The following is a 13600-nucleotide window of genomic DNA, read 5'->3' as shown; positions in this document are numbered from 1 at the left end:
TGTTCTTTTAAATCAACCTTCCTGAAGTGAATGTGTTGTAACGTTCAGGTCTGATGTGGATTTTGTTTTCTGGTTCCTTGTGCAGGTACACTCTTCTTCCAATGGGAATCCTGCAAATAACAGGTGTGAGGAGGACAGACTCTGGGATTTTTCGCTGCGTTGCCTCCAACATTGCCAACACTCGCTACAGCCATGAGGCCACACTCAATGTCACTGGTAGGTAAACACCTCATGGTGTTTATGTTGGGAAGACAAGAATCAGTGGGAGCAAAAGCAGCCTGTTTTATAGTTAACAGTGATTCATTATTTGATAACCAATATAATCAATAATACTATCTGAGTAATTATAATGTAGTCCTATGGGGCGCCGTTTGTAAAGTCAAGCAGTCAGAAATAACGAGCAATATTTATGGTTATTTATTCATTTATTTAGTGAGAATGTGATGGCTTCTTCCCTCCAGCCCAGCAAAAAGGGAAGCATTTGTTGCTATGGCAACACAGTGAAGCCCCATGTGCGTGGCTTTAGCTCTGTGGCGCAGGTTAACATAACATTAAACATTTGCCCATTTCTTAAATATATATATATATATATATATATATATATATATATATAAAACAAATGTACATACAAATGTATACGTTCAAATAAAACCAGAAAACAAAGAGGACCTTCCATTTTGGAATGAATTACGTGATTTTCATGAACTAACTTTTTTTTTTCTGTCAGTGTGGCGAAGATGACATAGGAGTTGTTTTCCATTATCTATCGACGTTAGCTTCCCAGGCTTTTACTTTGGTAGTTCACTTTAGATTTTCGGCAACTGAATTTGCATATTGGCTACATATTTAGCTAGCACCAAGCTAGCTTTCTAACAAAACAGTATTTTAGAAGAACAAACTGAAGAAGTCCCAAAGCTTTTTCTGCAGACTTAACAGCCTTTTAGATAAAACTCTGTGGTTGTTTTTTTGTTTTTGTTTTTACAGTTAATCTCAACTTACTTTTTAGCAATTCAGGTCCCATATTTTTATGTGTCTCTACTTTCAGTCATCCCAATGAAAATAACTGAGTTATCACTGAAGCCCTTTCCCCAGTATAAGCCTGCCATTGACCCATTTAGCTGTAACCTGGATAAAGTCCTGGATGATAATAAGGCTGTAGTCTAACATGTCCTGTCTCTATGATGGACCAGCTGACTGATGCTCTGATAAAATATCTTTGCTTTCTGTTTTATTAAATGATCACATGTTGTATGCAATGCTTTTCTGAGATAAAAACATCAACATCTGTAAATAAGACAAACTCACTTTAATTTGAGCTTTTCTATTCTGATTTGTTGTTAAATATATGCCTTTATACACTTTAACCTGTAGCCAAGTCAAGCAAACCAGGGATTTAGGTTTGATGTTGAATCTTCTGCTTTTTTCACTCATTTCTCTCTTTCAACTGATCAAGAAATTAGTGTAGCTTACATTTAATTTGATTAACGTTCTATTGAATTTGTCACAATCCTTTGATAATGCAGCAGTATGATTGCAGAATGTTCAACATAAAAATTATTGAATCCCCTCGTCAGCATGCCATCAGGTTTGGCAAAGCGTCCAGTCAAGAGCCATTCGTTTGATTCAGCAGAGTTCAATCAGGGATGTATCTAAAAACTCTAGGACAGTAGATCTTGAGGACCAGAGTTGGAGACCCTTGTCATATATTATGGATTATACAGTTTTTTTGTCCTGTTTCTGTTTCTTATTGTTCATGTCTCATGCATATTTGCTTTTGGTTCTTTCTTACTAAAAAGGTGGAGCTCCTAGAACCTATAAGGAGCCAGTCATCCTCTCTGGGCCACAGAATCTTACCCTCACTGTCCATCAGACGGCCATCTTGGAGTGCATCGCCACAGGAAATCCTCGGCCAATTGTTTCCTGGAGCAGGCTAGGTAGACACGGCTACCAGAGAGATTAAACTAAGCTACGTTTTATAAATCTAATTTCCCCTCATGTCTGTTTCACCATCAGATGGACGTTCTATTGGAGTGGAGGGTATACAGGTCCTCGGGACGGGTAACCTGATGATCTCAGATGTTTCCCTGCAGCACTCTGGTGTGTATGTGTGTGCTGCCAATCGGCCTGGCACCAGAATGAGACGGACAGCACTGGGACGCCTGGTGGTGCAAGGTGAGACCATGAAGAGATTCTTAGTATTTCCAAAAATCTGCTTCTTTTTATGTTATCTAGAAAGGAATTGTCGATCAAAGCAATGGCGGATCTAGAAAAAAAATCTTAATAGGTGGCAACCAAGAGACACTTGCTGTTCTGAGGCTGCAGGTTTGAGACCCTGATCTAGCAGATGAGAACCATAATTTTAATGCAGCTAAAACTAAACCTGAAACTTATTAGTTTTAAAACAATTATTAGTTAAACTAAAAATAAAAACTGAAATTGGTCCAGGAGACCGATCAGTTAGTTTCTGTGACAATGCATATCATCATCATAAACTTATTTAATATTATTTCGCCAGTAGGGTTGAAACAATTCATCAGATTTATCAAGATTAATAGATTACTGAAAAAAAAAATCTTCAACTAATTTTGTAATCGATTAATAATAAACTTATGAAGACTCGTGCTTTTAGCTGACAGAGCAACTAACTAAGAACACCAATCCTACCAAAATTGTAAAAAAAAAAGTATACATACATTTTGCATTTAACATAATAAAATATTTGTTGTTGTATATTGTTTTTTTTAATTATTAGGAACTAAAAGATCAACATTATAGTGGCCAGCCGAGAATCACAATATATCGCCAAAGTGGACTTTTTCCCACTCTCTTACCTGAGATATAGTAAAACGCTCCTCCCCCAAATTCTAACATGGACATCCAACATAGGGCAGCTGTAGTCCTGGCATTGGAACTGGAGGATCAACATCGAATGCCGATAGTGAAAAGACTGTTTGAGAGGAAGAAGAAGATGATGAAGAAGAAGAGTGCCCCAATGGGGGGGTTGTAACATTGCTCACACATGTGAAAGGCCTAGAATTTGGTCACCATCACAGACTAATGCAGGAGCTGAAGTGTGAAAAGAGAATAAGCAACTGTGTGAAATTGCATGCCTTTTGTTTTTCCCTTTTTTTCTCTTTTCCTTCTTTTTTTGCATTTTTGAATTCTTTTTTCCCTGCAAAAAATGCAAACCTAAGTGTTTGTCAGTTGAGAATACAAAGAAATTCACTGCAAAAGTTGTTCTGAACACTGCTCAGCCGGAACTGAAAGGTGAGGGGAAGACACTTCAGTTTGTTCCGGTTCAGTGGGGAAAATTGATTCTTGAACTTGAAGACAAGAAATGCTTTGTAGACTCACGTTTCTAGAAAAGTGGAAGACTCTTTGACTCCAGTCTGTGTGGGGTGTTCCAGTGTTTGTCTCATTTGGTGGAGGGCGGACAGGGGTTACCCAGAATGCGGTTGTTTGTAGGAGAACGGAGAAACTGCCACTCAGATTTCCTGCGGTACTTGAACGGACTGTGGTGCAGATGAATCCTTTGCTCAGTGTGAGGCTCAGTTGATCCTTCCAGGGAGAGAAGGTCCGAAAGGTCCAGTTTGCAGGATGACTTCCTGCCGAGAGGCAAAGACAAAATAACAAGATTAAAACTCAGGTTGACTCAGCAAACCTCAGCTTGGCTAGAGTACCCAAAACTGGCAAACACTCTGGCGTTAAGGTAGTGGCAGTCAGCAGCTTAAGAACACTCCGTTAATGAAGTAACCCTTTGCAGGTGTGTGAGGAGGTGAATCAGGACCAGGCGCCGCCTGGTGGAGGAAGGAAGACAAACACACAAAACAAAAACCACACAGACAGGAGTCCTAACAAAGACAAAATGGCTTTACTGTGGTTATGGTTTAACGATAGGGAAAACTAACCTAATGTTGCCTTGAGACTGTAAAGTCATAAAAAACACAATGCGTGAGAAATAATAGACATAAATAAAGCATGTTTTTTAGAGTTTTTCTTTATTCAACAAACATAATTTCCCTTTGGGTTCATGATAGAATCCAGTTGCCCCTTTGTGACTATTTGTCCAGATCAATCAATAAACCTCTCTGGGGAACTGAAGCAGTGATTGGCAGCNATTTGTCCAGATCAATCAATAAACCTCTCTGGGGAACTGAAGCAGTGATTGGCAGCTTGGACAAAAGGAGAATGGTTGATCTTTAAAATATGCATTAATTTATTGATCATTTTTCTAATCTGAATTATTAGGCTTCTGTTGATTAGTAACGTGACCATATGGGTTAAAAGGCCTCAGGAAGAGCTAAAATTAAACATTCAGGAGTTACCTCTATAAATCTGCTATTCTTCATCCTAGCTGATTTATGATCATGTCTAATTAGTACTTATTAAGTACTGAGCTCAGCCAACTGTCAGTAAAAAATGCTCTATTTAAAAAATAACAATTTGTAATGCTGTATGACATTTTTTTAAAGATCATGTTTTTAAGGTAGATTGATACAAAAGATCTGTAAGAGGTTTAAACATTTAATATTTTTCATGACTTTAAATGTATTTAATGAAAAACTTTTATTTCCATATGAATGGATTATAGGTCTAAAAAATAACACCTTTCTTTTTTTTTTTTTTACAAAAGATTGCTTTTCCAGACGTCTCTAATTAACATATTTAGAATGCATTTTACAAGATTTGATTCACGCTATAATGTAGGTAAATCAGTATTTTTCATGTATTTCACTCTGGAAAGAAAAAGCTCTTTGTTTACACCTTTAAGCTTTTTCTCTCTGATTCTTTCTTGAGAAGCGACTACTTGGTACAAAATCTTTAAAGAAAACTTTGTAAGGTTTAGATATTAAATATCTAGAAAACATGGCAACATTTTTTAACAGACCAGGTAGGTTGCACGGATATAACGGTACCATTGTGAAACTTTAACCTTAACAGGGAAGAAATATTAGAGTTTAATAAGCACATACATGAATCATAAAAATATTCTTTACAACTTAGGTACCATTTTCACCGTTTTAAAAACACCTTCAAAACACAATCTTATGTCCAAAAATAGTTTCATGAACAGGATAACAGATTGGAAGGAAAAACTTTAAGCACTGCATCAAAAATCTCACAACATCATAGAATCATGGAATTAGCCATCAACAGTCCCCCTGGTGATGTAATCAGAAGATCACACACAAGATCACAGTTTCAACATTTATCTACAATTTGGGGTTGGTCTAATTAAATAAAGGCTGTTGTAGTTCCCTATATTTTAATTTACATTAGACTAGCTAACCTAGGCCTACAGTCTGAAAAGGTCATTTGATCTACTGCCATCCCCACCTAATAGTGACCACTCCATCCTGAGTTACCAGTCGCTAAGTCACATCAGGACAGGCCGTTCTCCACCATTAAACCCTGCCTTCTCTAATAAGTCATATAAAACATGGGTGACACCAGGGATTCCCTCTTTCGGCCAATCTGAGCATGAAACTCTCCTTTTGAATCTGGTAGTTACTATTACCATCTAATCGAAGGACCTTTGAATGGCTTTAGGATAAATAACCAGTGATCATAGTGATCTGTATCATCAGCGATGTGTCTGTCTACCTGCCAGCTCCCAGGTTAGCTTCTCTGATTGGTTGATGTGGCACATCGAGCAGCAAAAGTTAGATTTTTTCACCTCGAGCAGCAGCTGTGTTTGCGGCGCGTCGCACGCGTCAGATGCTTAAATGCTCAAAACGCGCTGCGGGACATTTTGACGTGCATAAACCATTGACTTTGCATGGAAACTAGCTGCTCCTGCTGCTCCTGCTTGGTGTGAACGCAGCTTTAGTGCTTGGAAAAAAATGTAATTCCTTTTGAGAGCATCAAAAGTCAGCTGAGTACAAAACATAGAGAGGAAAACAAGAAGAAAAGGGACAAGAAGAGAGGGACACAACCTAGAACAGATAATGGATATCTATTCTATTAACATTTCTCTATCTGTAGAATGGGGCTGTTTTATGTGTTGCCTTCTCCATTCAGAGGGCCCCCTGCCTGTCTTTGCCTAGGGCCCCAAATTTTCTAAATCCGCCCCTGCATGGAATATCACAGTTTTCTATATTATCTGGCATTCCTTCCAGAATGTATTATTCCTGGTAAGGATAGCTGCTACTGACCTATAGCTTTAGCGAGCCGATGCTCAAACTATTCAGACTAGAGTATTGATGCTATTATTATGAGAGATGCATATGTCATAAAAAGCGTCAACAGTGAAAAAGTGCAACTCAACCAAAATAACTCCTCAGTTTTAGAGCTGCAGGCAGTGATCATCTGATTTACCCCTGCTAGCCTATCATCCACTTCATAGACGCAACAGGTGAGTCCACTAACACTTCACCTGTACAAAATCCAGCTAAAAATAGCTTTAACACCTGCTGCAGCTTTCAGTTTTCCAAGTGAAAAGCAGTAGACAAAACTTTTTTTCCATTTGTGGAGATTTTGTTTTACTCAGGACTAAATACATACAATAATTGATTGATCTCAGTATTCTTAAAGATAATACTTTCAGTCTTTGTCTAGTCTAGTGTTAAACTAATTCATTCATTGCAGTGCACGTGCAAAAGTCAACATAAACATGCAATGGGTCTAAAAAGTCAGAATTTCACTGTTGCAATGAAGAAACCTGCAGCAATGTCCACTGCTGCAGGCCAGGCTTGGTCTGATGTTCCTTTTTGGAAAAGGAATGATTGTTTTGGCTAAATTTACCCACATCTGAGTATACAGTACATCATTTTTTGTCCTATGAATAGCAAGAACCCAGAAATGAATCCCCCTGATGGTACGTTGTTGTTGAATCCATTACTTTCAGGATGTGATCAGAAAATAAAAAACAACCTCTAAAGTCTTTGACCTGCTAAACAATCCCTCTTTCAAACATGAAAATTGTTGTAGCGAAAAAATATAATTCTGTGTAGATTGAAAAATTATTCCGTTTAAAATTGCATTAATTCAGAGATTTATTTACTGTCTATTAAATCTCAAAGCTGTCCTAAAAGTAGGGATTCTACATTCTGTATTTTTTAGATTAAGATTAATCTTTCCTGCAGTTTTTAGTCTAAAAAGAACTAAATTTATTTTGCAGTAAATTAAATTTAAGGTTTAATGAAGTGAAAGAGGAATGGTGTTATTTTGATTATTGAAAGGTGTCAAGTTACAAAGTACAAATACTTAGTTATCTTACTTAAGCAGAAATTTTGGTAATCTATACATTACTGGAGTAATTATTACTTCTACTTACATTTTTAAAAATAGACTTCTTAGTTTTGTTTAATTTCAGCTCATTTTCATTATGGCCTGTTGGTATTAAAAAGATTAAAACAAAAAACTTCCGAATTATTTTTTTCATCCAGACAAATAAAGTCTTTGTGGTTGGACTTGGTGCTGCCCCAACGTGTTGCTCACCACATACCAAAATAAATAGTTTTTCAAGATGATGCAAAGTTCAATTTGACACTGTTACAATCAGTTGTAAAACTAAGAAAATGAAGTCAAAGGAGGTTATCATGCAGAATTGTAGAAATATGTTCCTTTAATAGAGTAGAGCAGTAAAACTTCCGTTCTTAACATTTTTTATTTAATTGTAAATTCATTTTTAATTTTTATTTGAACTTATTTTAAAGCAGTAGGATTTAAACACTGGAAAAATGATCTAGAAATAAATAAAAATGTCTTAAATTAAGTGTATTTCCCCTTAATTTGAGTTGGTAAATAAAATAGTTTGCCAATGGAATTAGTATTTTTTGTCTTAAAATAAGATATTTAGATAAAATGCACTTCAAATAAGACAATGCAATTGTGTTTTAATATTTTAAATTAAATTTGTCTTGTTCCATTGGGAAAATGTCTGTTTTACCTCCTCAATCCAAGAACAAATGTACTTATTTAAAGAAAAACTAGCTGATCTAGATTTAGATTTTGTCCCAGTGTACTTCTACTTGAGTAATAACATTAATGCCACCTCTGACTTTAGGGCATGTTCTCTTCATTTATTGTTAAAGGAACCTTTATTAGCTTGAGATTAAAAGGTGTATATGTTTAGACACGAGTCACACTCCAGAACAGAGCTGCTTCCTGATGCCTGGTGTTTGCAGAGTCTGCCAGGTTGTGAGTTTTACTTCAGTCACTAGTAGACGTCCATTGTCATGAGCAGAGAACAACATATGGACAGGCAGAAAGAGAGGGGAATATCTAGATTTTCAATGCAAGTGGGGGTAGCAGAGGAAAAGGAATGGGGGTTTAGATTGCCCTGTAACCTCTGACCCCTGACCTGGAGAGAGGGATTATGTCAGTGAAAACGGCAATGGAGTGGGAGGAGGCTGTGCACTTGGGACAGTCAGATAGGGACAAAGGAGAGCTGGTCCTCCGCAGGAAGATGGATCACATCAGTGACCCACAGCAGTGGACAGCTGGCTTAGCATCACTAAGATATGCTCTCCTTCCATTGTTGTCCTCTCTTCCGTTTTTCTAGACTAGATTCCTTTTAGCCAGCTTGTTATATTTTATCTAATATCAGGTTTTTTATTCACATTTCTGCTGGACTAACAGAAAATGTGACTGAGTCAAAAATTAAGTTCTGATAACAGCATAGGGAGGACTTTATGAAACAGCGGATGTTCTAAAAAACTCATCCTCCTCAAGGAAAGCTCCAGTTTACTGACATGTTAAATCCAGTCATTCCAGGAGGAAGGGTTTGTTTCTCTGTCTATTTCCTGACAAACATGCAGAAAATGGAAGGTGCTCGAAGTGGAATGTATTATAAGTTGGAAAAAAATAAAAAAATTATTTTTTTTCTTAAAATAAGTGCATTTGTTCTTGAACTGAGGAGGTAAATGAAACACTTTGCAATGGAACAAGACTAGTTACCTTTAAAATAAGAAATAAAAATAGCATTGTCTTATTTCGAGAGCATATTATCATGTTTTAAGAGTAAAAATAGTCATTGGAAAATCATATAATTTACCTAATTAAATTAAGAGTAAATACACTTAATTTAAGAAATGTTGATTTATTTGTAGATAATTTTTGCAGTGTATTAGTTTAAAATTATTTTAGACCTTAACTCACTTGAGCCTTTTATTTAAAAGATATGCTTATTATTCTATTCTTTACGTTTAGAAGCACTTCCTTCATTCATTAATGTATTGCCCAAATGTTTCATAAATGTATTAACCCTATAAAGACCGAACAGTTTTATTCCCTAGTTTTACCTTTTCGATAGTTTTGGTTCCTGAAGTGGTTTTTACGCTGCTAAAACATTAAATCTCAATATGTCTGTTTAAAATAAGTGCATCTTTTCTTGAAGTTAGGATGAAAGAGACACTTTGCCAATGGAATAAGACAATTTACATTTAAAATAAGAAAAAACAAAAAAACAATGTCTTATTTAAAGTGCATATTATCTAATTATCCTATTTGAAGAGTAAAAATATTCATTCCATTGGCAGATCATCTTATTTACCTACTCAAATTAAGACTAAATGTATTTATTTTATCACAGTTTTTGCAGTGTATTAAAAATACAAAAAGGGACTAATCGATATTAAAGATGATCATTTAATTTCACCTGTTTTTTGCCTCTGAATGTCCAGCTGGATACAAAGGGGGCTTTATTTTTGTGCAGGGGTCATTAGATCAATGACATGCAGAGAGCTGGTCTAAGGTTGACCCTCGTAGGCGAGGCCTGCTGCCTTCCAGAGGGGGAACACCCAGCTGACCCTAAAGCGGGTGATTGGGGGAGCACTCCTTGCCTCTAGTCCGGCTCTGATTGGCCGCATCAGCTGGTGTGTCTTTGTTGGACAAAGGGACCAGATTGTCCTTTGGGAATTCAGAGACACACTTCAACCATCACGTATCAAGGCCATTATGGTTCCTGCATTCATTTTCTCTTCGAAATCTGAGGCTAATAACACAAAGAAAATAATCTCTGAAAATAAAACAGGGCGTTCACCCCTAACATTATGATAATAATTTAAAGCAAGGCTAACATAATGTTTGCAATAGCAAATTGCTATCTTTCTGTTTTTCCTAAAAAATTATGTTTATAAAGTATCTGATTATTTGACTTTTCCATAAAACCATGTACACTGGAAAAATGATCTAGAAATAAATAAAAATGTCTTAAATTAAGTGTATTTACCCTTAATTTGAGTTGGTAAATAAGATAGTTTGCCAATGGAATTAATATTTTAGTCTTAAAATAAGATATTTAGATAAAATGCACTTTAAATAAGACAATGCAATTGTGTTTTCTTATTTTAAATTAAATTTGTGTTGTTCCACTGGGAAAATTTCTGTTTTACCTCCTCAATTGAAGAACTAATGTACTTATTTAAAGAAAAACTAACTGATCTAGATTTAGATTTTGTCCCAGTGTAAAATATCTGTCCTCATTATTTGTTTTCAGTCACCTGTAGATACTCTATGTTTTTTCAAATTGTGTTTTCCTTTATTTTCTCTAAAGTGCCGTTTTTTAACCAATTCGTTTCTCTGGACTTTTTTATTCTTTTTTAACATTTTCTTAGACTTGCTTTTATGCAAACTTATAAACTGCCAACTGGGCAATATATATTTCTTACCATCAAGACATTTTCTTTACACAACAAATTTTACATTAATGCACCCATAACTACACTGGGGCTAAAACATGTTGAGCTATGAAACAATGAAGTTCAAATATATATCTGAAATGAATAAACAGTTTTTAGCCTCGAGGAAATAAAAAACACTGACTCTAGCTGCACATAGACTAACAAATGTGTATAATAATAACTAATAACTGATAATAGTATCACTTAAATCAAGTCTAAAGTTTCCATTTGCTGTTCTCAGTAGGAATCATTGATGATCTAGTTTTGATAATAGATCCTCTGAGGATCTGAGGTCTGCACGGTTGGTTTGACAGCTTCACCAAACCACAGCTGTTCCTGCTTTTTGCAGAGGAGGATGGATCTGAAACAAAGTTCCCTCGTTTGCTGACCAAGAACTTTACCAGCTATACAAAAGAAAAGCTCTGAGACTGAAGAACTTCAGTACTAATAGCTGGGGGAAAAAAAACTAAACTAAACCAAATTAAACTTCTGTTATTTTCTTGCCATTCTCCTTTATATAGGTTTTGCTTTTGATTCTCTTTTCAATTATACCAACTTTGATCATTATGTATTGTAGAAATATGTCCTAAAATAAATAAAAACACTACCATGTGAGCGTGGTGTTGTTTATATTCTTTATTGCCACTTTATTCATGTTTTCTGCACCTTGTGTAATCTCTCTTCTCCCCTTCACCCCTTTAAGCTCCACCTGAGTTCCTCCAGTGGCCGCAGTCTGTGTCCAGACCAGCAGGGGGCAGTGCTGTGTTCACATGTGTGGCTCAGGGTGTCCCTGATCCCCACTTAATTTGGCTGAAGAATGGGAAAGTTCTGACCCCAGGACAAAATGTCAAGCTGACAAATAACAACAGGTAAGAGGATGATGGCAGATAGGGAACTTATTCAAAGGAGGAACTTTTTCTCTCATTTTTAAAATTTTTTTAAGGTTCACATTTGTGTGACCAATTTTGCTATAGCCTAATGTTTTACTGCTGTAACGCCACAATTTTCCAATTGCAGGACAATAAAGGGATTTTCTATTCCATTCTTTTCTATTTCTACACTTTTTTAATTCGGTTTCACTTGTTCTGTTTTTGATTTTTAAATCTGATTATTGCAACTGTATTTTCTCTATCAAACTCGAGCACATTAGATATATTTTTTATCACACTGTCCATGATTAAATGCATGTTTAGTTCTCTGCAAGCTTCATACAGTATGTTGATATTGGCACAGAGTTGGTGGTATTTTCTTGTGTGTTCTTCTTTAGTGTGAATGCTATTATTCTTTATCATTTTGAGTTAAAGTAAACCATTGTAGTGCTGTCCAGAAATTTTTATTTACTGTAAAGGAAGGCAGGGCAAGTGCACCATTCTTATATAAACTATCCAAGGAGAATTAGAGAAGATGAAAGTGGAGACAAAAAGAAAAGAGGTTGGAGTTCAAATGAAGTAGGGTTTATAATACAGGATAAAATAAACCAGTAACTTTACTGCTAATCTCTACGTAACTTAAAGATATGTACTGTATTGCTCATCTTTACCAGAGGAAAATCCTTTAAAAGTATTTTGGAGCTCAGGTCTAACTGATACTGAGTTAGACTCCTCTTTTTTGATGCATGTGTGTCGTGTTGCAGCACTTTGGCGCTGACCCGTATAAGCTCAGACGACGAGGCCATCTACCAGTGCATCGCGGAGAACAGTGCCGGCACTAACCAGGCTAGTGCCCGCCTGGCTGTGGCTCAAGCTAAGGACCTTCCTGCTGCCCCACAAGGGCTCTCAGCCAGCGCTGTGTCCACCAACACCCTGCAAATAACATGGAGTAACCCACCCACCAGCATCACTGACAGCATCATCGGATATGTCTTACACATCCGTAAACTGGGAGGTAAGCACACAACTTGAGAAGCTTGAAACTGAAGTTTATGTTTTATAATTTAAATCTAAATGTGTTCATGTTCGGATGTTTTCATAGAGCCTGATCGTCTGGAGCTGCAGGAAGCCATAAGTAAAGACACGTTTCAACATGATGTGACCAACCTGGAGGCCAGCACCACCTACTCTCTGTACCTGAAGGCCTACTCTGCCTTGGGGGCGAGCCAGCAGTCCAACAGCATAATCGCCACCACACTAGGCAGTGGTAAGGCCAAACAGTCCTCATGAAACTGGTGCTCAAAGGAAAATACTAAAGCAACAGGATGTTGTATTGACTTTAAAAAAGGGGATGCACAAAATATAGTAAAGAGTAATTACTTTTCAAAAGACTTGGAATATATTAAAATATTTGGAGCAACATCATGCACTTTAAAGGAACTTTTCTTTGATTAAAGGGATGGTTCTGTAGAGGTGATGATGTTCGGTAATGGAACAGTTTGATCAGAAGGACCTGGCTGGGTCTCATCTTCTAGAGGATGCAAATGCACAATATTTGTTGTTTTTGCTGTATTTAAATGAATAATTCTACTGTAAGTCATTAGCTCCCTCTGCTTCATTTAAATTCATCTATAAAACCCTGATAGGGACCAAATGGTAAACAGTTTTTTCACTGATGTTGAAAGTCTAAGTGTTATACTGGATATCCTGAGCATGCACAGACATATGTAGGTCTGAAATGTAATACCTAAAAGATGAAAATAACAAATAGAATTTCAATTTAAACTAAAAAATTATGTTAAAATAAATTATATTAATCAATGTTCTAATTAGTTCTATGTTTTACTTCTTCCAAGGATTTGCCAGATAATCAAAGTTCTGCAACTAAGCTTAGGGTCTAACTCCACTTGGTGCTGATGAGCAAAGAATATTCTGGAACTATACGAACTAACCTTTGTGGGTGCTTTGATAATAGCAATTCAATTTATTTCTATAGCACCAATTCACAACACATGTCATCACAAGGCACTTTCCAGTTCACCAGATCATCTTAGTCAAATGATTCAAAGTTTTCGATTGAAGGAAAACCAGTTGATTACATCGACT

At 36.4% G+C, this 13600-nt stretch overlaps 1 protein-coding gene across 4 annotated transcripts in view; it reads left to right on the top strand.

Moving 5' to 3' along the window:
- LOC107087973 (immunoglobulin superfamily DCC subclass member 3) overlaps nt 1–13600 on the top strand; it is a 40736-nt gene that overhangs the window by 14875 nt on the left and 12261 nt on the right. For 3 of the 4 annotated variants that reach the window (XM_015379847.1, XM_015379846.1, XM_015379848.1), the window contains exons 5-9: nt 1797–1934; nt 2014–2172; nt 11329–11494; nt 12259–12509; nt 12597–12761. In XM_015379847.1, coding sequence (XP_015235333.1) covers nt 1797–1934; nt 2014–2172; nt 11329–11494; nt 12259–12509; nt 12597–12761 — 879 coding nt within the window. Of the gene's footprint in view, nt 1–62; nt 217–1796; nt 1935–2013; nt 2173–11328; nt 11495–12258; nt 12510–12596; nt 12762–13600 lie in introns of those variants that run through there. The other variant, XM_015379849.1, reaches the window with a different exon arrangement.

The sequence above is a fragment of the Cyprinodon variegatus genome, unplaced genomic scaffold (assembly GCF_000732505.1).
Source record: "Cyprinodon variegatus isolate N-32 unplaced genomic scaffold, C_variegatus-1.0 Scaffold201, whole genome shotgun sequence".
NCBI classification, from domain to species: Eukaryota; Metazoa; Chordata; class Actinopteri; order Cyprinodontiformes; family Cyprinodontidae; genus Cyprinodon; species Cyprinodon variegatus.
This window is presented reverse-complemented; position numbering and strand designations above follow the sequence as displayed.